The sequence below is a fragment of the Papio anubis genome, chromosome 7 (assembly GCF_008728515.1).
Source record: "Papio anubis isolate 15944 chromosome 7, Panubis1.0, whole genome shotgun sequence".
Lineage (NCBI taxonomy): Eukaryota > Metazoa > Chordata > Mammalia > Primates > Cercopithecidae > Papio > Papio anubis.
In genome coordinates this window covers 83111842-83136019 of record NC_044982.1, presented here as the reverse complement: position 1 = coordinate 83136019, position 24178 = coordinate 83111842, and the positions used below count along the sequence as shown (strand labels likewise).

Here is a 24178-nt window from a genome sequence, read left to right as displayed (position 1 = left end):
TGCACCGGGGGCGGGGACTCCACCTTTTCGGTCCCGAGTGAGGCCACTCAACCTTTTTAAAAAAACACTCACGGGCCGGACGCGGTGTCTCACCCCTCTAATTCCAGCGCTTTGGGAGGCCGAGGTGGGAGGATTGCTTGAAGCCAGGAGTTCAAGACTCAGCCTGGGCTACATAGTGAGACCCCTAATCTCTACAATAATAATAATAATAATAAAATGTAAAAAGTCCTCCACCTTTCCGGCATAGCATAGGAAAGGTTAACGCTGGGAAGAATAAAATAACCTTTCATTTTCTTGCAGGGGAAGGTTCAAAACGTCCAGCATGTGACTTTATCTTTGGGGTTCACTGTTTTCTGAAACCTAGGCTCCTGGTTTGGGCAGAGGGTGATGGTGGGTGCAAAGAAGGAAAGGTCATGAAAGCTAGGTAGAGTCTTTCAAATAGAAGGTGAGAATGTGGCACCCGAACTGAGAACTGCGGGAAGACCTAGCTTCTAGTGACCTTGAGCAAACAAGGCATAACTTCTCTGGTAACTTCTCTGGACTCAGTGTTCGTGTGTGTGTGTGTGTGTGTGTGTGTGTGTGTGTGATGGAGTCTCACTCTGTCGCCCAGGCTGGAGTGCAGTGTCGTGATCTTGGCTCACTGCAACCTCTGCCTCCCGGGTTCAAGTGATTCTCCTACCTCAGCCTCCTGAGTAACTGGGATTACAGGTGTCTGCCACCATGCCTGCCTAATTTTTGTATTTTTAGTAGACACGGGGTTTCAGCATGTTGGCCAGGCTTGTCTCGAACTCCTGATGTCAGGTGATCTGCCCGCCTTGGCCTCCCAAATTGCTGGGATTACAGGCATGAGCCACCACACCATACTCTGAACTCAGTGTTCTCGTCTATGAAAAAGTGGTGGAGTTCTGATTTCTAACCCAAGTGTAAGCCCTTTGAGGGCAGGGGCTTTGTCTGATTCATGGTGTTTTAGTATATGGTAGGCATTCAAATTATTGAATGAACAAGCACTCAACAACTCTCTTGGAGTTGGGACTGTGGAATTCCCAACTACTGGGAGCTTCCAAGAAGGACAGACCTGGCTTTTTCCTCTCTCTTTCTTTCTTTCTTTCTTTCTTTCTTTCTTTCTTTCTTTCTTTCTTTCTTTCTTTCTTTCTTTCTCTCTTTCTCTCTCTCTCTCTCTCTCTCTTTCTTTCTTTCTTTCTTTCTTTCTTTCTTTTCTTTTCTTTTCTTTCTTTCTCTTTTTTTTTTTTCCTTAGTGGAAAAAAAAAAGTGAAGTGTTTTTAGTTTTTTTTTTTCTAACTTTCCTACTGATCTTATATAGCACTTAATGTGCTAAGTACTGTTGTAAGGGTTTTGCAAATACTAACCCATGTAATACAACTATCAGAGGAATAGAGACTATTATGCCTAGTTTAAAGATGAGAAAATTGAGGTAGGGGAGAGGACTCTTGCCCAGGGTTACATAGTTAATAATTGGGGAGGTGGGATCAGGACCTAAACAGTTTAGCTCTAGAGTCCACGCTCTTATCCACTTGGTTATATAAGATTAAAACATTTAACAATAATAGGTAACATTCTCAGAGTGTTAAAAGAGGGAATCTTAGGGTAGAAATGAAGTCTCTAAATTTAAAGCAGCAGGATAGTTTAACTGTAAAACCACAAGTGACTAAGTTGAAAATAAACCATAAGACACATGTTATCTTATTATTATACAACTCATTCCTGTTTACATGTATTCACACTAGTATTGACTGCAGCGATACTACTTAGCTAGGACTCATTTTTAAAGCAATATTGACTTTTTTATTTTATACATATATAGAATGCATGGATGTATTCTCTTCATATCATTATATATGATACACAATATACAATGTATATATTGTATATATACACAATATAATATGTATATTATATATATGAATTAATGTATAATAAATCATACGTTACTTTGTATTACAAGCAAGCTGACCCAGAAGTTTGAGATCAGCCTGGGCAACATAATGAGATCCCCATCTCTATAAAAAATGAATTTAGCTAAGCATAGTGCAGCACACCTCTAGTCCCAGCTACTGGGGACACTGAGGTAGGAAGATTGCCTGAGCCTAGATGGTGGAAGCTGAAGTCAACACTGATTGTACCACTGCACTCCAGTTTAGGCCGTGGAATGAGACCCCTGTCTCACAAACAAACAAACAAACAAACAAACCAGGAGTGCAAATGAAGACTTGGAGTAGGTTATTCTCTAAAGGGGGCAAGCTTGCTGGTGGCAGCCAGAATGATCAGGCTAAGAACAAAAAAGAAATAAGATTGGCTGAAAGGATACAGCCATAAAGGAGTGTAATAGGCTGTGTGTTTAGAATAGAGGAGAGAATTGAGTGTGGACATGTAAATGGTGTGGATTCAGACTATGAAAACAGTATTGACTATGCGAAGGCAAGAAGTGATCTTGAAGCAATAGTGTCAAAGTTACAGCATGAGATGGGAGTCCTAGCTTCTTGCATATTAGTATATGTCTTTGGGCAAATCACTTAACCTCTCCAAACCTCAATTTCCTCATTCATAGAATGAGGATAAAACAGCATAAGGATTAGTGACAGGATAAAACATACATGTAAAAAAAGCACAGCATCTAATAACTCCTCAAAATATGTTTTTACTTTTTTTTTTGTTTGAGATAGAGTCTCGTTCTATCACCCAGTCTGGAGTGCAGTGGCATGATCTCAGCCTCCTGGTTTCAAGCGATTCTCATGCCTCAGCCTCCTGAGCAGCTGGGATTACAGGCTGGCTAATTTTTGTATTTTTAGTAGAGATGGGGTTTTGCCATGTTGGTCAGGCTGGTCTCAAACTCCCGGCCTCAAGTGATCCACCCGCCTTGGCCTCCCAAAGTGTTGGGATTACAGGTGTGAGCCACCAAACCCAGCTAGTTGTTACTATTATTGCTGCAGAAAAGACCTTACTTCTCAAGTGACCATAAGGGCAGATGGTAATACAGAAGCTTGGTTTGGAGGTAGAAGCAAAGGGTACTAGCAGAAGAGGAGAACTGGGTCGCCTCTTTCTGGCCTTTGGTTGGGTTGCTTTTTAAATGGAGCTGAAGAAAGTGCCAGATCCAAGAGCCCAGGGGGCTGGCTGTGAGTGCTCTCATGTGGATCAGCTGTGGTCAGATTGCTTCACACCTGTGACCCACCCTGTATAAATATACTGCCATGTATAAATAATAGCCCCATATATATGTAATCTGGAAGGATAAACATCAAGCTTAACAATGGCAACCTGCAGGGAGGGAAGTGGAATTGGGTGTGTATGTGTGTGTGTGTTTGAGAACCTGTATTTTATTACTCCATACCTCTTTATTGTTTGATTTTTTTCACAATGAGAATTAGTTCCTGTGTTGGGTAAAAAAAAAAAAAAGAAAAGAAAGAAAGAAAAAAAAAACCCACTAAAATCAATCTGATTACAAAAGAAGATGAATTAAAGAAAAGTACCGGCAGAAACTGCTTGTGATCCAAGTCCTGGCTCCTTGATGCCTGGCTGAAGCCCAGCCCACAAAGACAACACTGGGTTAAAGGTCCTGGAGAAAAGATGGGAAAGGTTTGGTGTCTGTGTAGTGTCTGCTAGTCCCAAAAGGGTAAGGCACCTAGTAGAAGGTTCCCAGCTTAATGGGAACTGCTCCTGTTTTCCAGGCACACAATTCAGGGCTGGAAAAGTTCAACAAGTGCATGGAACATCGGAAACCTCCTGGAAATGCTAAATTTGCCCCAAGATGTCCTGAAGTCCGGCATATTTCTCTGGGCAGCCTCGAGGCTCAGGAGCCCAGCCCAGCCCAGCCCACCGTGCCCTCTCAGGCAGCCCTTCACTGCCTTCAGCAGCCCTCCCTCTTCTTGAGTAGTGGCCCTTCGCAGGCCTGCGTCCCAGCCCCGCCCCTCTCTCTGGACGCATCTTTGGGCCCCATCATCACCCGGCGCCGGGCCCTCCCTCTGCCCCCCCTTTCTCCTCCCTCCTTCCTTCCCTCCCTTCCTCCCTCTCTCCCTCCCTCCCAGCTCCTGCACCAGGAAACGGCCCGGATCCCGGCAGCGGCCTGACCCGTGAGATCCCTAACCTGGCAGGCGGGCGGGGTTGGAGACTGGCTGAGGTGGGGGTAAGGGAGGAGTTGGGCCTTTGGGCTGCACTAGGGGGAACCGCGAATACAGATGGTGTCGGCAGGAAGCCCTTGGCCCTGGGTTTCCCGGGAGGACAGTCATTAAACATGGATTCGGCCACACAGCTGGTAGAGCGTTGGGGGCAGGGGCCCAGGCCCAGAGCTGCAACCCCAGCCGTTCCCAGGCCAGAACCTGATCCCTGGCCTTCCCCTCCTGGTTCTGATCTCCCCCTCCCCTTTCCAGAGCTCCACGCTGGCCGGGAGGATGAAAGGCCCCAGCTGGGGGCTCCTTGCCACCAGTGCTGTGTCTTAAGAGCTGCCATCCCGGCTGGGTGAGTGTCTCCTTCCTTTCTCTGTCTGGAGTAAACCATTGCGTCTCCCACCTTTCTCTTCGGCCCATCTGCTCCCCCTCATCTTGTGCCTCTGCCAACATCTTTATATCTTGCATTTGGGGAGGTCCTAAGCCCCTTCCTCTAGCCAAGGAGGTGTGGACTAAGGAGGCCCCGGGGGTGGGAGGGTTGTAGGGGTGTCACAGAGCTGACGTTGTCTTATTATGAAAAGAATCTAAAGTATCTCTAAACAGAAAATTTACTTGTTTTAAATGTAATTTGGCATATTAGGAATGTAATGGCCAGCCCCTCACAGCCTGGTCTCATATCATGACTTAATTCCCTTGTTCTTGCCTCTCCCTGTCCAGTGAGCTCTGAGCATTTCTTCTCTCCTCCTCATCTCACTGGGTCGGTCAAACCAGAAATGCCCCTTCTGATTCTCTCTCCATATATTCATGCCAGTGTTTCATCCTTGCCTCTTATAGCTGCCCGGATGGCGACCCCAGCCTCGGCCCCAGACACACGGGCTCTGGTGGCAGACTTTGTAGGTTATAAGCTGAGGCAGAAGGGTTATGTCTGTGGAGCTGGCCCCGGGGAGGGCCCAGCAGCTGACCCGCTGCACCAAGCCATGCGGGCAGCTGGAGATGAGTTCGAGACCCGCTTCCGGCGCACCTTCTCTGATCTGGCGGCTCAGCTGCATGTGACCCCAGGCTCAGCACAGCAACGCTTCACCCAGGTCTCCGATGAACTTTTCCAAGGGGGCCCCAACTGGGGCCGCCTTGTAGCCTTCTTTGTCTTTGGGGCTGCACTGTGTGCTGAGAGTGTCAACAAGGAGATGGAACCACTGGTGGGACAAGTGCAGGAGTGGATGGTGGCCTACCTGGAGACGCGGCTGGCTGACTGGATCCACAGCAGTGGGGGCTGGGTAAGAAGCTTCTCAATTGCCACTCTGCACATCCCTCTGCAAAGCTGGTTTCCAGGGGGAAGATGGGAGCTCTGATTGGAGACTGAGGCAGCTATGTTGGGAATGAGGTGCGGGGCTGAGTCTCCCCGTCTGGGTGGAATCAGATTGAGAGATGCCTGGACTCTGCACTCCAGGGCTGCCATGCAGTCAACACTGGATGGGCTCATGGTCCCAAGCAGAGGACAGAATCCACACCCAAGGAGTGCCTGCAGGGGAATGTTGTCAGGGACTTTTTGCACCTGAGTCATGGTGTGGGAGGTGGGGAGGACCAGGGATGGGTGGTGGTCAGGCAAGCCTTGGCAAAGGATGCTAGTTCTGAGCAGAATTTTTTGCCAAGGAAAGGATGGAATTCACTGGAGGCAGAGTGGGCGGCAAATGAACCAGTCTCTCAGGGTGGGGGTGCACCTGGGGGGATCAGAGGGGCTTGCAGCCAGAAGAGCTTTGACCAGAGAGGAGCTGGGTATGGGGTAGTGTTGGCAGTGGATGGAACTGGAACTCTTCCTCTCCTCTTCTGTCCACTCTTTCCTCTCCTGATATCCCTTTCTCCTTCTTTCTCTCCTACTTCCCTTCTCTCCCACAGGCGGAGTTCACAGCTCTATACGGGGACGGGGCCCTGGAGGAGGCGCGGCGTCTGCGGGAGGGGAACTGGGCATCAGTGAGGACAGTGCTGACGGGGGCCGTGGCACTGGGGGCCCTGGTAACTGTAGGGGCCTTTTTTGCTAGCAAGTGAAAGTCCAGGGCCAGGTGGGGCTAGGTGTGGCTGGGGGCCAGGAGAGCAGGAACAGAACAGAGAAATGCCCTTGGAAGAAATGGAGTTGGTGGATGGGTGGGCATGGAACAGGATGGGCAGGGGAAGGGTAGTGTGTGAGGCAGCTGAGTAGGCCAGGTAGGCGATTGGAAGAGTGAGCAGGACACATAGGTGAGGGAAATGTTTTGGCAAGTTTAGGGACGCAGGAGATGGAGTCGATCCAGGGCTGGGGGATGTGGGAGGGATCACACCTATAGGTGTGGGCACATGAAATGACCTGGAACTTGGTTTGCAGCCCTGAGGAAGGTGGACTTGCATAAGCAGTTGTATTCCATTAGATGAGTGGGATTTGGGGAACGCAGAAGGCACATCCTTTTGGAATGGAAGCTTGGGGGTTCTCAGGTGATAGGGAGAGGTGGCTGTAACAGTGGGCTGCTTGGACACACGTGTGCATGTGCACGCATGCTGGTGTGCATGCTGGGCTGCCTGGCAAATCTGATGGTGGTGGGATTCCTCAAGGAGAAAACATTCCCTCTTGCAATGGCAAGAACTAGGGGCAGTTCTCTGTCCCTCCTCCCAACCCCTCCTTTCCCCTGCCCTTGTCCTGATGCCTCAAGGCTTAGAGAGAAACATTGTATCCAGACCGAGGGCTCTGCTGCTTCTCTCCAGAAAGTAATTGGCAAGGCTTTGAAGAGAAGAGCAGTTCTGCAGCTGGCCTTGTTCCTTCATCATCCCCCTTCCTTGTGCATCATGCACTTGCTGCTGCCTCCCGGGCTCTGATAGAAGGGCAGGGCTGTTGAGCCTGGATGGGTGGAGGCTTAGGTAGCTGGACCTGCCTGCCACCCTCCTCTCCCACTCAGGCACAATGGTGCCTAAAGTGTTTCCAATCTCTGGGACCTCTGTACCCAAACTGAAACTCTAAATTGGGGCCCTAACTAATTTTCCTTTCGAGGTTGTGGACATAAGTGCTGATCTTGAGTACAGTCTGGGTCCCACACTGTGTCTCAGTGAGACTGCTGATGCCTTGAGAGGACCATTTCAGCCCTGAATCCCATGGGTGTGAGGGTGATGGGCACTCCAGGACTGGCCTATGCTGTGTTGTGGGCTTTGGTTCGGCTTTATCAGGGGCCAGGCATATGGGTTCTAGAGTACCTACCATGACCTAGAAGCATTTATGATTTGAAGCCACACTGTTTGCATGGGTGTTACTTGTCTGTACCTCAGAGTCTGAGGATGTTAACTTTGGAACTCGCAGTCCTCTAGAACAGCTTCAGATTATGGCTTTTTCTTTTGAGGAAGAAATTATTCTCTCCAGTTGCATGCCCTGAGCCAGACCTCACTGCTGCACTTTCCAAGGTGCTAAGATTGCTGCTCTCCAATGCTAACTTTCTGACACAGTGCTCTAGAACCCTGCCTGTGGTCCTGAGCACTGATCAGCTTAGCTCGACCATGGTTGACTCTTCTTGGAGATTTTCACTTGGTCCTAGAATGTGGCAACGTAGTTGTGCTCGCTAGAATGTGGGACCAAATTGGCCTCAGGTGTTTAGTCCAGACTTCTGCTTTTGAGAGAGGGCTGCACTTTTTAATGGTATTTCTAGGGGAGGTGGTAGGCTGCATGTGCCACTTGGTCTTGTGAGTATGCTGACACCAGAAACTCAGAGCCAGCTTGTGGCAAGCAGTTGGGGTGGGGGGTCTCTGACTTGCTCAGGACAAACTAGGCCAGTGGTTTTCAAACTGCTTGGCAGAGCCCTGAAGTTTCCTAGGGGTTGCCTCAGGAGTCCTTGGGGAGATGAAGGGGGTGGGGAGTTGAGCAGGCTGGGCAATTTGCCCTCAAACTGAACAGCTCCCCTTGTAGCTGTCTTACATATCGGGGTTCAGGGTAAGATTTTATTTGCATTAGGGGTTTGCTGCTGAAAAAATGTTGGAAAACCACTGACTAGACCATCGGCTCCAAATTGGAACCTGTGCTTCCTTCCCCAGGTTTGGAGCACACTCTTCACCCTACCCTCTACCACAGGACGCATATCCCTGTTAGCATTCCCCGGGACCTTTAGCCAAGAGGGGCTGCAGGGACCATGGCCAGGTTACCAAAATGCCCTGCTCTGAAGTCTTGACACCTGGGTGGAAAGAGAGGCTGTTTTCTGAAAGGGTAAAGGGCTTGGTCTGGATTCCCAGAAACAGAGCTTAGATGGGACCACAGTGGGCAATTTTGACCTGTCCTGCCCTTCTTAGCTTGAAGGGAAACCCCAGAGACTCTTCTGTCAGGGAAAACTAGGGACTCTCTTCTAGAGCCATATAGTTCCTTGGGATTAGCTCTTGGCCAAGAAGGCTGAGTATGGCTCCCAATTTTTAAATCCATTTCATTTTTTAAAAAACAAGGGAAATAAATGTAATTGCCATTTTTCAAAGATTAAGTAGGAGGAGAGGGGTTTCTTGCTCTCCAGAGCCCAAAGGGACAAATAGAGACTTTGCTTAGGCCAAGGAAGGAGCGGAAGTAGGGCAACTCGGTCCTGCGATTATTAATCCCACTCCCCACTTATTCTAGGGCACACATACACTATTTTACTTTTTTAAAATCATAAAATGGCAGAACAGATTTGGTTAGTTTAGAAGAAAAGAAAGCTCTATAAATATAAATCTATATTCCTGTATTTTTATTTAATAATTTATAAATACCAAGTTCATTTGACTTTTATTTTTGTGTAATATGTAATGGTCGTATTAAAAAAATAAATAAAGCCCAGAAGTTTAATGAGAAGGACTGAACAGGGTTTGTGACTTCTACACTGTATAGCCTGGGGTCAGGACATTTCCTTGATCCAATCATCTCTTCATGACCTTGTAAAAGGCAAGAATTAGAATAACAGGGATTTGAGAGAAAGTGTTGGGATCATTAAAAAAAAAAGAGTCTTTCCCCCATCCTCCTCACCCGACTCCTACAAAATGGTCAAAGCCAAGAATTCCATCTGTTCCAACCTGAGCCTCGGGAGGGTGTGTGTATACGGTACTCTGGGACTGCCACTAACAATAACCAAATGAAAAACAAAGAAAACCTACCAAAAATCTTTGTATGCTAGTAATCAAGTCCCCAGTTGTGGTTCAGGCTCTAATCAGAAGAGTGTGATAATAATAAACATTTCTCCATGGTGCCTTGCTGCCTACCTCAGACTTAAAAATAGGTCTGGACCAGGTGCGGTGGCTCATGCCTGTAATCCCAGCACTTTGGGAGGCCGAGGCGGGCAGATCACTTGAGGTCAGGAGTTCGAGACCAGCCTGGCCAATATGGGGAAACCCTGTCTCTATTAAAAATACAAAAATTAGCCAGGCATGGTGGTGCGTGCCTGTAATCCCAGCTACTCAGGAGGCTGAGGCATGAGGATTGCTTGAACCTAGAAGGTGGAGTTTGCAGTCAGCTGAGATTGAGCCACTGTACTCCAGCCTGGGTGACAGAGGGAGATTCTATTTCAAAAAAACAAACAACAACAACAACAACAACAACAAACAAGGCCGGGGGGGGGGGGGCGGGGAGGGTCTGGCAAAAATTGAGTCCCTGCTTCCTTTCCTGGTCCTGTGAGACATTTGATTTCAGCCATTTTAATGCAAATTGATAAACTGGATGGAATTTCTAGGAATATTCAGCCCATCCTTCTCTACCTCTAGTCTTGGACCACATCAAAGTCATGTCTAACTGAAACAGTGATCCTAATTTTAAATTTCAGGTGGGAATTTCTAGCCTTTCTGTAATCCAGTGCAATAGATTGGTACTTGGGTTTATGTGTTAAATTGCAAGAAATATAATTGTTTAGAGGAATCCAGCATTCTCTTTCTATTCTCTATACAAAAGTCGACAGGGAAAGCCATATTAAAATCAGAGAGTGGCTTAGTGAATATGGCACTATGGGAAAGGAAATTAGATGTTCTTAATAGTTAATATCATCAAGTATGATAGCTGCTGCATTTAGCTCCACTGCTGTGTGATTGATTTAATGATTGATTTACATTTGCCTAGTTCCAAAAAATATTTGCAACATCTTACTATAATACACAAAATAATAGGAAAACAAATTTTTAAAGTCAGGGTTGAATTTCAAGGTTAAGTAAAAAAAATAAGTAGGGGTAAAGGGAAAACTGAAATAAGATGGCAGCAAAAGGAAAATTAATGCACAGAAAAACATTCTATAAGTAGCATTTCCAAATACTAAAGCTAGGCTGTGAATTCGGCTGTGAGCTTCTTGGTGGCTAAAGCAAATTAAAATACAAAATGAAATTCACATTCCTCTTAGGATTTATAAAAGCCTATTAAGAGGGGCAAAAAAAAAAATTGTGGCTTTTCTGAGAAGACAGTGATATAGTGGACACCACCTTCTGTGACATCTAAAAGCAAATATGATGTTGAGTTTTGACCACTGTTTCTTCGAAAAACACCAAATGGAGATTCAGAAGGTCCTATGCGAGAAATAACACTGGTGGAGAACTGTATGAAGGAAATACAATCCATCTATCACTTTAGATAGTCCAAAATTTAGTCCTGTATTAAGCCAAATCATCACAGAACAGCATATTTGGGCTAATTTGTCATGAGCCTAATAGAACACACCTAGGACCTTCTGAATCTATTAGAAGGTCCTAAGTGTGTTAGGACAAATGACATCTTCAATAAAGTTGTGCAACACTTAGTTACAATTTCTAGTAAATGGATAGATTGTAGATTTTTTTTTTTTTTTTGAGACGGAGTCTCGCTCTGTCGCCCAGCCTGGAGTGCAGTGGCGCAATCTCGGCTCACTGCAAGCTCCGCCTCCCGGGTTCACCCCATTCTCCTGCCTCAGCCTCTTGAGTAGCAGGGACTACAGGCGCCCGCCACCACGCCTGGCTAATTTTTTTATTTTTAGTAGATACCGGGTTTCACCGTGTTAGCCAGGATGGTCACGATCTCCTGACCTCGTGATCCGCCCGCCTCGGCCTCCCAAAGTGCTGGGATTACAGGCGTGAGCCAGGGCGCCCGGCCCTCTGTGTTGTTACTTAATAGCAGATCCTTTGAAGACTTTAAAAGCTGCCTTAAGGCTGGGCGCGGTGGCTCACGCCTGTAATCCCAGCACTTTGGGAGGCCGAGGCGGGCGGATCACGAGGTCAGGAAATCGTGACCATCCTGGCTAACACGGTGAAACCCGGTCCCTACTAAAAATAAAAAAATTAGTTGGGTGTGGTGGCGCAGTGCCTGTAGTCCCAGCTACTCGAGAGGCTGAGGCAGGAGCACCGATTGAACCCGGGAGGTGGAGGTTGCAGGGACCGGAGATGGCGCCACTGCACTCCAGCCTGGCGACAGAGCTAGACGCCGCCTCAAAAAAAAAATAAAAAAAATAAATAAATAAAATGCTGCCTTAAATGTAGATATAGGAGAAATACAGAAATAAATCAACTATTTTGAAACTCAACCAGAAAACACACCACAATGAAATGCTGTGTAGTTTATTCAGTCATTTATGCAGAAAATATTCAAGCATCATCTATGTGCTAAGCACAGTTACAGGCTCTGAGGTAGAGTGAACAGACAGATGCAAATCTCTGTTCTCATGTTGCTTATGTTCTAGTAAGAGAAACAAAAAATTTAAAATTATATAATATGTGAGAAGGTGATGAATACCATAAAGAAAAGTAATTCATTGAGGGGAATGTGTGTGTGTATATATATACACATAAGAGTTCAATTTTAAATTGAGTGGTCAGAGAAGGCCTCATTTCTGAGGTGACTTTTGGGTAAAACTATGACAAAATTGGAAAAATATATTTATTGATGTGGCAAGATGTTTGTCCTTTTTTTTTTGATTGGGTAAAAAAAAAAGAAAATAGATTAGAAAATAATATATACAGTATGATCCCATTTTGCTAAAATATTTATATCTGTGCGCCTTGATATATATTTGCATATTGAAAGTTTCAGGAAGCATATATGCCAAAATATCATTAGTGATTGTCTCTGGATAGTGGGCTTTATGAGTGCTTTTATTTTGTTATTTTTGCTGTCAGTATTTTCTGATTCTTTGACCATGAACATATATTTCCAGATATTTCCAGTACAGTATATTAAAACAAGTTCTTTAGGTACAAAATTTTTAAAAAGTTAACGAAGCAGAATGGAAATTAAGCAGCCCAACAGAGGGTCCTTCATATTTAAGTGGCTACCCCACTTCCATGCAAAGGCAAACAGGGAGCTAAGGTAAGCAGGACCAGACCACATTAGAAGATTATTGAGGTCTGCTTCAAGATAGAGGTCAGTAAAGGAGAAAGGCTCCAAGTTTCTACATCAGCACTGTCCAATAGAAATATAATGCAAGCCACATGTAGTTTTACATTTTCTAGTAACCTCATTTAAAATGCAAAAAGAAATTATTAAACCAATTTTAATAATATTTTATTTAGCCCAGTATATAAAAATATTATCATTTCAACATGGAATTAATATTAAACAATTATTAATGAATTATGTCACATTCTCTTTTTCATACTAAGTCTTCAAAATTCAGTGTGTAGTCAACACTTTCAGCACATCTCAAATTGGACTACTCATGTTTCAAATGGTCAGTAGCCATGTGTGGCTAGTGGCTATCATATTAAAGTGTAGCTCTAGATCGTAGATCATTATTGCAGTCTGTAAAAATTTCAAAGTAGTTCCAGATCATAGAGCATTATTGTCTGTAAAAATTTCAAGAAAAGAGATAAAAATAGGGAGTAAACTACCAAGACGTCAAATATTTATGTTGTTTGGTGAGAAAACTTCTCTGGGAAGAACTATGAATGCCCTCACCCATTTTTACTACTTAATTCTCCTTTTCTCAATTCCACAGAGCCATTCCCTTCTTCTTCTTCTTCTTTTTTTTTTTTTTTTGAGATCGCCCAGGCTAGAGTGCAGTGGCGCGACCTCGGCTCAATGCAACCTCTGTCTCACAGGTTCAAGTGATTCTCATGCCTCAGCCTGCTGAGTAGCTGGGATTACAGGCACACGCCACCATGCCCAGCTAATTTTTGTATTTTTAGTAGAGACAGGGTTTCACCATGTTGGCCAGGCTGGTCTTGAACTCCTGACCTCAGGTGATCCACCTGCCTCGGCCTCCCAAAGTGCTGGGATTACAGGCATGAGTCATCGCACCTGTCCCTCAAATAGTCTTTTAAATATGTTTGCTTTTTTCTTTTTTTGAGACAGGGTCCTAGTCTGTTGCTGAGGCTGGAGTACTGTGGCATAATCATAGCTCACTGCAGCCTGGAACCCCTGGGTTCAAGTGATCCTCCTGTTTGAGCCTCTGAATTAGCTAGGACTACAGGTGTGTGCCACCACAATCAGCCAAATGTGTTTGTTTCTTTCATAAGGTAATCATGCTTATTAGAAGAAATTTGAAAGTTGGAGTGATTTTTTAAAAATAAATATGTAATGGGCTGGACATGGTGTCTCATGCCTATAATCCCAACACTTTGGGAGGCTGAATTGGGCATATGGCTTGAGCCCCAGGAGTTTGAGACCAGCCTAAGCAACATAGTGAGACCTTGTCTTTACAAAAATAGAAAAAATTAGCTGGGCATGGTGGTGCATGCCTGTAGTCCCAGCCACTTTGGAGGCTGAGGAGGGAGGATCGCTTGAGCCAGGAGGTTGAGGGTGCGGTCAGCTGTGATCATGCCACTGTATTCCAGGCTGGGTGACAGAGACCCTGTCTCAAAAAACAACGGCAGCAAAATAAACAAGTAAATAAATAATGATTGCGGAAAATTTGTAGAACATAGAAAATTATAAAGAAAATGAATCATAATGCTGTCACCCAGAGATAACTATTTTGGTATACTTCTTTCCAGTATTTTTTTGTCTACTTTTATGATCATACGATTTTGTATACGCAATTCTGCTTATGATTATATTGCAAGCATTTTTCCTTGATGTTAAAACGTTTCAAAGGCATAATGACTATATACAATTACATCTACTTGTGTACAATAATTTTAATGCCCACTTGGTGATTTATCTGTATTTTTTCACTTCGATAAAAATATTTATTCTGGCTGGGCATTGTGGCACACGCCTGTAATCCCAGTACTTTGGGAGGCTGAGGTGGGCTGATCACCTGAGCTCAGGTGGGCAACATAGTAAAACCCCATCTCTACTAAAATACAAAAAAATCAGCTGGGCGTGGTGGTGGTGCGCCTGTAGTCCCAGCTACTCAGGAGGCTGAGGCACAAGAATCGCTTGAGCCCTGGAGGCGGAGGTTGCAGTGAGCTGAGATTAGGCCACTGCACTCCAGCTTGGGCTGTGGAGTGACTGTGTCAAAAAACAAAACAAAAACAAACAGGCCGCGCGCAGTGGCTCACGCCTGTAATCCCAGCACTTTGGGAGGCTGAGGCGGGTGGATCATGAGGTCAGGAGATCGAGACCATCCTGGCTAACACGGTGAAGCCCCGTCTTTACTGAAAATACAAAAAAAAGAAAAAAATTAGCCGGGCGTGGTGGCGGGCGCCTGTAGTCCCAGCTACTCCGGAGGCTGGGGCAGGAGAATGGCGTGAACCTACGAGGCGGAGCTTGCAGTGAGCGGAGACAGCGCCACTGTACTCCAGCCTGGGCAACAGAGCGAGACTCCGTCTCAAAAAAAAAAAAATTATTCACAAATTGGATTACATTTTTAGAAGAGATAATAGGATTACTGGGTTAAGAATCTCAACTTTTTTTTTTTTTTTTTTGAGACAGAGTCTTGCTCTGTCACCCAGGCTGGAATATAGTGTCACGATCTTGGCTCACTGCACCTTCCACCTCCCAGGTTCAAGCGTTTCTCCTGCCTCAGCCTCCTGACTAGCTGGGATTACAGGCGCCCACCACCACACCCAGCTAATTTTTGTACTTTTAGTAGAGAGAGGGTTTCACCATTTTGGCTAGGCTGGTCTCAAACTCCTGACCTTAGGTGATCCACCCACCTCGGCCTCCCAAAGTGCTGGGATTACAGGCATGGGCCACCTCGCCTGGCCTTTTTTTTTTTTTTTTTTTTTGAGACAGGGTCTTACTCTGTTGCCCAGTCTGGAGTGCACGTAGCACCATTATGGTTCACTGTGGCCTCAGCCTCCCAAGTAGCTGGGCAGGGACTACAGGCGCATGCCACTATGCCCAGCTAATTTTTGTATTTTTAGTGGAGTATGAGTTTTGCCGTATTGCCCAGGCTGGTCTTGAACTTCTGGACTCAGCAATCTGGCTCCCAAAGTGTTGAGATTACAGTTGTGAGCCACTCCGCCTGATCTTAAGAATCTCACCATTTTAAAAGCTTTTGGTACATATTGCCAAAGAATAGAAAGATTGTACTGGTTCTTGCTCCTTTTTTCCTCCCATGCTTAAGTTTTAAAAAAAAAATCATAGTTGTAATTATATTTTATGTACAATTTTACATTCTTCTTTGGCTTAACAAAATTATTTTCACATGTTTGTCACACTAGGTAACCCTTTTAATAGGTGCATAATAATTTTTTCTTGGATATAATTATAGTTTGCTTAAACTTTTGTCTGTTGTTGGATTTAGTCTTTCCATTTTTCACACATAATTTTTATGTATTAAAGCAGGCCTTATAGTAGTTTTGATCTGAGCTTTGAAAGCTGGCTTTGAATTCCCTGCACATTACATAATATATATTATGTATTATATATATTACATAATATATATTATGTATTATATATATTACATAATATATATTATGTATTATATATATTATTTATATTTTTTCCTTTGAGACAGAGTCTTGCTGTTGCCCAGGCGATTCTCCTGCCTCAGCCACCCGAACAGCTGGGTTTACAGGCATGTACCACCATGACCAGCTAATTTTTGTATTTTTAGTAGAGATGTGGTTTCGCCATTTTGGCGAGGCTGGTCTGAAACTCCTGGGTTCAGGTGATCCTCCCGCCTCAGCCTCCCAAAGAGCTGGGATAACAGGCATGAGCCACCGTGCCCAGCCAGCACTGCACACTTCTAATTAGTCCAATGACTTAAGCAAGTTTCTTCATTTCATTAAGCCTTTTTATTTTTCCCTAAAGAAGATTATGGTTTTGGAAATATTTTCCTCATGGGGTTGTTGTGAGAGTCCAATGAGATAATAAGGAGTGGTGCTTATTACAAAATCAAGCGCTCAACAAAAATAGGATTCAAAGCCATTTTTAAAAATCACATTTCCTTTCATTGACTTGATTAAATTGGGTACCAATAAGATAAACAAATCTTGATTAGGTTAAGATTAGTATAAAAGACCTTTCTTCCAGGGTATTCAATCATTTAGAGCTTGTCTTCGGTGCTCAACTTTAGTTATCCCAGATCACTGAAGCTGAGATGGCTGATGAAGTAATTTGCAGTGAAATTTTAAGCGACTGTGACTCTGCTCCAAGTTCCCCAGATCTCGAGGTAAGGAATTGTGAGAAAAAGTGGGGGTGAGGGGAATAGTGGGGTATAATGAATCACTTTTGATTTTTTGGTTTGCTAATGAAGATGTTCTCTTGTCCAAATCCCTCCGCCAACCATGTTTGTTTAACTTTTTGGTTGGGCTTATACGTATCTTTCGAACTGTAGGTTAGTGTGCCCACAAAAATTTCTCTTGCAAACTTACACTGCCATTCCTTCCTTTTTAATAAATGTGTTAGATTGCTACAAAAATGTGGCAATTCTGCCCTCCAGGGCTAGGTCTCATTGATATTTCGGATGCAGCCGTGTAGTGGGAGCCTGCCAGGAGAAATTCCTCTGGGATCTTGGGAGCTTGAGGGCTGAAATGAAGGGTGGCACCCAGATCCCCAATCAATGCATGCTCAATCAACAAACATCTAACAGGACCTTATGTGGTAGGCATATTGCCAGGCCGTGGAGATGTGAATATAAATAGTATCCGGCCCCTCATTTGAAGGCGCTCACAACCTAGTTAAGAAACCACAAAACAATTAAGCGCGCTGTGGAGAGAGGCCCACTTGTCCTGGGAAATGAGGGGAAGCTGGGGTTTGCAGTGGTTTGGTTGAAGGGGGACTACATGTTAGAGGCACAGACTGGGTGCAGGTACATGAAACGAACGAGAAGGGTGGAAGGAGACATCCACAAAGTAACCACATGCTGGGGTGTCCAAGGCTGTGATTTACCGTTTTGAGGCTTTACCTCGCCTGCAAAGGGGGGCCAGTCTGTTAGCGGTGCAGAGTGGAAGGGTGACATTGGAAGCTGTCCAGGGAAGAGAAGAAATTGGAACTAGGGAGCAGGAGGTCTACGCAAGAGGGCGGGACAGACAGGACTCGTGATTAGTAGCTCTGGACTGAGGAATCCTCCCTGCTTTCTGGTGTGGGAGAGCTAGTGGATGATGGTGCCAATAACCTGGATGGAGAAAGTAAGCTCCCTCCTGGAATGATTCATTCACAACCTCCATTTTCAGCAATATCCCATCTACTAGTGCTTCCTGGTCAGGATACAAGTTTCCTGAAACTGCTGCTCTGTTTTGGGCCTCACCCGGCCAACAGCTCACTAGCTGGCAAGCAGTAGTATCAAGATGGCCGCCCCCTAAGGGCTGGCTAGTCATGTGACTTCGGGTTTTCCAAGTTTGAAGCCGGGCAGTCCGTTCGGGGGCAAGGTTCACCTGTCACGAAACGAGTGTCACTCCTTCGAATCTCGCGAGCCAATCAGCATCTGAGACTGGGCCACTGCGGTGAGGCGATCGGAAGATTGGTCCTTTCCAGTCGCCTAGCTAGGGCCAATCACGGAGCGTCCTATACTTCGCGGGCCCGCCCGTAGGCCGGGGAGAAGCAGGAATATCGTCACAGCGTGGCGGTATTATTACCTAAGGACTCGATAGGAGGTGGGACGCGTGTTGATTGACAGGCAGATTTCCCCTACCGGGATTTGAGAATTTGGCACAGTACCCCGCCTTAGAGGTGGGGTCTCATTTGATTGCCAAGTAATATTCCCCAATGGAGTACTAGCTCGTGGTGACGGGCAGGCAGCTTGACTAATGAGTCCTCGGCGTGGCCGGCGCAGCTCTCCAATCGCCGGGCGGCGGGCCCCAGTCTGAGCGGCGATGGCGGCGGCGGCGGCGGCGGCAGCAGCAGCGGGGGCTGCGGGCGGTCGGGGCTCCGGGCCGGGGCGGCGGCGCCATCTTGTGCCCGGGGCCGGTGGGGAGGCCGGGGAGGGGGCCCCGGGGGGCGCAGGGGACTACGGGAACGGCCTGGAGTCTGAGGAACTGGAGCCTGAGGAGCTGCTGCTGGAGCCCGAGCCGGAGCCCGAGCCCGAAGAGGAGCCGCCCCGGCCCCGCGCCCCCCCGGGAGCTCCGGGCCCTGGGCCTGGTTCGGGAGCCCCCGGCAGCCAAGAGGAGGAGGAGGAGCCGGGACTGGTCGAGGGTGACCCGGGGGACGGCGCCATTGAGGACCCGGTGAGGGAAGGAGGGCGAGCCAGCAGGCCGGCGGCTGGCCGGCCGGGTCACTGGAGGCCCAGAGCTCGGGCGAGCGGGAGGCAGGCGGGGGGTGGGGTTGGGCGGGGAATAACGTGGCTGGGGCCGGGTCGGGCCGGGGATGGGTCAGCGATCACTACAAGGGGCCCGGCTGGCTTGATTCGGGCGTCACGGGTGCCTAGTGTTGTTCTAGAGAGGGTAGCTTGCTTTTCTTTTATCACGACCCTCGCATGGGGCGAGGGAAATGGCCGAGCGTGGCTGAGGCCGCGCTCCGGCCGAGAGCAGGGCACAGCCCCTGCGTTGGTTCCTCTTAAGCTCTCCTCCATACCCTCCCCACTTATATTAGGAGCTGGAAGCTATCAAAGCTCGAGTCAGGGAGATGGAGGAAGAAGCTGAGAAGCTAAAGGAGCTACAGAACGAGGTAGAGAAGCAGATGAATATGAGTCCACCTCCAGGCAATGGTGAGTAACTGGCGGTTGCACGCGGAGCCAGGGTTCTCGGGCTGGAAGGGTTGTGGGGAAGATGGGGAATGTGGGGTAAGATACTCGGCACCCTGGAGCTGCTTGTCTGAGCTATTATGACTGTGCCGCGGTCATAATCCGTTGTGTGTTCGCCTGACCTTTGTGAGGCAGAACCTATATTTTGGTGGTGGTAGCCTTGTGCTTCCCTTTGTCCCTGTTATAATTGTGTTGCTCTTTGTTCTTAGTCTACGTCTATCCTTTGTAGAGGTTGCAAGCTCGCATTTGACCTTCAAATCTAATAGTTTTCTTCCAATTGGAAACGCTTTAGTTAGGATTCTAAGAGAAAGCAAGCTGCAAGGGGTTTCCCCTTTAATCTAGAAATGTGGAGTCTCAGCCCACTTAATTTTGCTCACTCTTAAAAGCATTTCAGCCAAAGCCATTCATTAGGGATTTGATTTGGAGGCAGGAGGGATTCCTATACTGTTGTAAGTGTGTATTAGTTTATTCTTTCAATTTATCGAATGTTTAGTGAGTACCTGCTATGGACTCGGCACTATTCTAGGTTATGGGTACAGCAGAGAACAGAACAGACCAAAATCTTTGCTTTCGTTGAGCTAATGGGATAGTGCTGGTGGTGGAAGTGCAATATATTGGTCAAAAACAAGTGTGTGGTTTTTAAAAAATATTATTTTTTCCTGATAGCTGGCCCAGTGATCATGTCCATTGAGGAGAAGATGGAGGCTGATGCCCGTTCCATCTATGTTGGCAATGTATGTGCTGGGGCTCTGATTGGGGTTGGGGGCAAGTTCTTCTTTTGGGGAGTTATTTAATAGTCCTGGAAGGAACATCTCCGGGATCGGTGTGGTTTTGGGGGTGTGTGGAGGGAGTGTGGGAAGGAGGTTAAAGGTAATGGAATGATCAGTAATCAGCAAAGGCTCTGGGTTTGGAAGCAAAAGGATTAGTTCCTCAAATTACCAGATTTCATGTGCTTTGGTGTATAGATGGCCCAGACCAAAGGCTAGGGAGGGTTCCTGTTGAGACAGGAATTTGCCTGGTGCCTGTGAAATTTTTCTCCTCTCATCAGGTGGACTATGGTGCAACAGCAGAAGAGTTGGAAGCTCACTTTCATGGCTGTGGATCAGTCAACCGTGTTACCATACTCTGTGACAAATTTAGTGGCCATCCCAAAGGGTAAGTAAAGGGGAGTAAGTTGAGATAATTTACAGTGCAAAAATAGATAAATTATGTTTTATAGTGAGCAGTAAGTTATTTGCTGTTAACACAGGTGATCTGTGTCATTTAAGATCATGGCATCAATTTTGATATATATCAAGAGTTGCACCTAAATGTCTTCAGAGGCCAGATAACAAAAATGAAGGCTAGGTGTGGGTGGGATCACAAACTAGAAGGGGACGGGCAGCTTCTACTTGGCCTGTTATGGCCATATGGAAATTCAGGCCCTGTGTGTCTTATTTTTACAAGTTTCAAAGAGTAGCTGGAAATTTTAAAATTTAAATGATTTTGAATGAAATTTTCCATTTAGAAGAATTTTGACAAGTAAAAAATGTAACCACATTGTAGCCCAAAAAGAAGCATGCCTGCAAGTTGAATTTGACTTGTGAGGTATTTGTAACCTCAGAGAGATACAATGACAATTCTTTTCAGATTTGCGTATATAGAGTTCTCAGACAAAGAGTCAGTGAGGACTTCCTTGGCCTTAGATGAGTCCCTATTTAGAGGAAGGCAAATCAAGGTAAGCCTATGTCCATTGCTGTTCTGGTTCTGTATAAACTCTCTGGGTTGACTTTAAGGCTATCATTTGTTCATCTCTGACTCAGGTGATCCCAAAACGAACCAACAGACCAGGCATCAGCACAACAGACCGGGGTTTTCCACGAGCCCGCTACCGCGCCCGGACCACCAACTACAACAGTTCCCGCTCTCGATTCTACAGTGGTTTTAACAGCAGGCCCCGGGGTCGTGTCTACAGGTCAGGATAGATGGGCTGCTCCTCTTCCCCCCCGCCTCCCATGAGCCCTGTATGCTTCCTTCTCTCCTGGTCTGAGGAACCTCCCTCCCCCACCCCTCCCTGTGGTCTTCAGGAACTTTGTCTCCTGCCTGTGCAGGGTGAGGAAGGTAGTTGCAGGCCAGGCCAGAAGGCCAACTTCATCATCTTTTCTGCAGTAGGAATTGGTGATAAGGGCTGCATCCCTCCCTTGGTTCAAAGAGGCTTCCACCCCCAGCCTTTTTTTTCTTGGGAGTTGGTGGCATTTGAAGGTGTTTACACGAAGCCAGGAGGAACAGGGCCTCCAGGCAGTGAAAGCACTGCTTGGACATTTGTTACTTTTTTCTTTTTTCGGAGGGAGGGGTTGAAGACTGAACCTCCCTTGGAAGAATACCAGAGGCTAGCTAGTTGATCCTCCCCAACAGCCTTGTGGGAGGATTTTGAGATATTTACTCTTTATTTGAGCCAGTCTTGCAAGGTTAACTTCTCACTGGGCCTAGTGTGGTGTCCAGGTTTTTGCCTTGCTTCACTTGTCTCTTTACATGTAAATAGACAGGTTAGGCATATAAACCTTGGCTTTTCATAAACTCTACCTGCCTATTCCCAGGAGTTAGGGAGGATCTATTTGTGATGGCCTAGGGTATAAGAGCTGTGGAGGACTGAAAACTGGATAAAAAGAGGGTCGTTTTTCTTGCCCTTGTTTCTCACTCAGATGCACTTCATTTTTGCCACTGTTTGGCAAAGTTTTCTGTTAAGCCCCCCTCCCCCTGCCCCAGTTCTCAAGGTGTGTTACTATTTCTGGGATCATGGGGTCAGTTTTAGGACACTTGAAAACTTCTTTTCCCCACTTCCCTTCACAGTAACTGGGTCAAGGGCCCACGGGGAGGGGCTTGTACTGAACTATCTAGTGATCACGTTAACACCTAACTCTCCTTCTTTCTTCCAGGGGCCGGGCTAGAGCGACATCATGGTATTCCCCTTACTAAAAAAAGTGTGTATTAGGAGGAGAGAGAGGAAAAAAAGAGGAAAGAAGGAAAAAAAAAAGAATTAAAAAAAAAAAAAAAGAAAAACAGAAGATGACCTTGATGGAAAAAAAATATTTTTTAAAAAAAAGATATACTGTGGAAGGGGGGAGAATCCCATAACTAACTGCTGAGGAGGGACCTGCTTTGGGGAGTAGGGGAAGGCCCAGGGAGTGGGGCAGGGGGCTGCTTATTCACTCTGGGGATTCGCCATGGACACGTCTCAACTGCGCAAGCTGCTCCCCATGTTTCCCTGCCCCACTTCGTCCCCTTGGGGGCTGCTCAAGGGTAGGTGGGCGTGGGTGGTAGGAGGTTTTTTTTTTACCCAGGGCTCTGGAAGGACACCAAACTGTTCTGCTTGTTACCTTCCCTCCGTCTTCTCGCCTTTCACAGTCCCCTCCTGCCTGCTCCTGTCCAGCCAGGTCTACCACCCACCCCACCCCTCTTCTCCGGCTCCCTGCCCCTCCAGATTGCCTGGTGATCTATTTTGTTTCCTTTTGTGTTTCTTTTTCTGTTTTGAGTGTCTTTCTTTGCAGGTTTCTGTAGCCGGAAGATCTCCGATCCGCTCCCAGCGGCTCCAGTGTAAATTCCCCTTCCCCCTGGGGAAATGCACTACCTTGTTTTGGGGGGTTTAGGGGTGTTTTTGTTTTTCAGTTGTTTTGTTTTGTTTTTTTGTTTTTTTCTTTGCCTTTTTTCCCTTTTATTTGGAGGGAATGGGAGGAAGTGGGAACAGGGAGGTGGGAGGTGGATTTTGTTTATTTTTTTAGCTCATTTCCAGGGGTGGGAATTTTTTTTTAATATGTGTCATGAATAAAGTTGTTTTTGAAAATAAAAATTGTTTGGCCTTTTGGGTGTAAGGATTATTTATCTTCCTATTCTCTCTTAGATCACAGATGGCTATTAATTCTGCTTTGCGGTAGAAGTACTGGTGTTGTGGAAGGGAGGTTGCCACTTGTGAATTAAGGAGTAGGAGTTAAATTACAACTAGCAGGAACATTATGTGTTTAGTTGACAATGATAGGTTTTCTGGATAACATGTAACCCTGATTGGCATTTGAGAGAGAAATAAGCCTGGGAAAGTAAAAGAATAACCGAATTACTGACCTCATGGCGCTTTTGTGTGCTCCTGATACAACTTACATGCAAATGAACTATCCATGCCAGTAGCCCTAGAACTTTGGATTGAGGTCTGGTTAACCTTTCTTGTCTTTGGGGTCTGACTATGTTGACCAGGCTTTTCTCAAGCAATCCTCCCATCTTAGCCTCCCAAAGTGTTGGGATTACAGGCGTGAGCCACTGCGCCCAGCTACCTTTTCTACCTCAAGGTGGGCCCAAGAAATGCAAAAGACAAAATACACTTAGCCAACAGACAATGGGAAAGCTTGTTTTTTCCAACAATACAGTAACCATTTAATGTGTCTAGCTAACTTACATTGATTGGACCGTTTTATTTTTTTGAGATGGTCTTTGCTTTGTCACCCAGGCTGGAGTGCAGTGGCTCACTGCAGCTTCAACCTCCTGGGCTAAAGTGATCCTCCCACCTCAGTCTCCTACATAGCTGGGACTGTAGGTGCCTGCCACCGCACTTGGCTAATTTTTGTTGTTGCTATGTTGCCCAGGCTGTCCCGAACTCCTGAGCTCAAGCAGTCCTGGCTTGGCCTTCCTATAGTTGTGAGCCGCAGCGCCTGGCAAGGATCAGTTTATTAGGACTTCACAGCTGGCTTTCACTGTTTTCATATCTAAAATTTGTCTTGAGCATCGTAATTTCTCCATTTTTTATTCAATTGTCAGATTGGTCTTAAAACTTGAACACTACATTGTTAGCCAGCTCGAGCCTTCAGACTTTGTTGCCTATAGAATTCCTTAGCATTTCAAACTTACTGTTTTTTCATTTACTTCTCAGGATGTTTTGTTCACAATTGCCTCTGACCTGGATGCTCTTCAAAAATCGTATGTTAAAGAAATGGCTCTGTGGCTGGACATAGTGGCTCATGCCTGTAATCTCAGCACTTTGGGAGGCGAAGGTGGGCGGATCACTTGAGGTCAGTTCGAGACCAGCCTGGCCAACATGGTGAAATCCTGTCTCTACTA

General features: G+C 46.2%; 1 protein-coding gene across 3 annotated transcripts; it reads left to right on the top strand.

The window, feature by feature from the left end:
* Nucleotides 1–3956: 3956 nt before the first annotated feature.
* On the top strand, nucleotides 3957–22259 carry LOC101002474 (bcl-2-like protein 2). Of its 3 annotated transcripts, XM_031668245.1 has the most exons (7): nucleotides 16954–18581; nucleotides 18946–19060; nucleotides 19763–19830; nucleotides 20145–20251; nucleotides 20726–20813; nucleotides 20899–21050; nucleotides 22012–22259. In XM_031668245.1, exons 1-7 carry the CDS (start codon nucleotides 18231–18233, stop codon nucleotides 22049–22051), a joined length of 921 nt encoding a protein of 306 aa, XP_031524105.1. In that variant the 5' UTR covers nucleotides 16954–18230; the 3' UTR covers nucleotides 22052–22259. The 3 variants fall into 3 exon arrangements, with proteins under 3 accessions (XP_003901639.1, XP_003901640.1, XP_031524105.1); XM_003901590.4 differs by lacking the exons at nucleotides 16954–18581; nucleotides 18946–19060; nucleotides 19763–19830; ... (2 more) ...; nucleotides 20899–21050; nucleotides 22012–22259 and adding exons at nucleotides 3957–4085; nucleotides 4383–4470; nucleotides 4953–5392; nucleotides 6012–8940; XM_003901591.5 differs by lacking the exons at nucleotides 16954–18581; nucleotides 18946–19060; nucleotides 19763–19830; ... (2 more) ...; nucleotides 20899–21050; nucleotides 22012–22259 and adding exons at nucleotides 3962–4138; nucleotides 4383–4470; nucleotides 4953–5392; nucleotides 6012–8940.
* The last annotated feature ends 1919 nt before the right edge of the window (nucleotides 22260–24178 follow it).

Bases quoted from the DNA above. Each gene is read 5' to 3' on its own strand.
- LOC101002474 (XM_031668245.1), top strand. From the start codon at position 18,231: ATGGCGGCGGCGGCGGCGGCGGCAGCAGCAGCGGGGGCTGCGGGCGGT. The intron at 18,582-18,945 runs GTGAGGGAAGGA...CACTTATATTAG, and splicing joins ACGGCGCCATTGAGGACCCG to GAGCTGGAAGCTATCAAAGC. The intron at 20,814-20,898 runs GTAAGCCTATGT...TCTCTGACTCAG, and splicing joins TTAGAGGAAGGCAAATCAAG to GTGATCCCAAAACGAACCAA.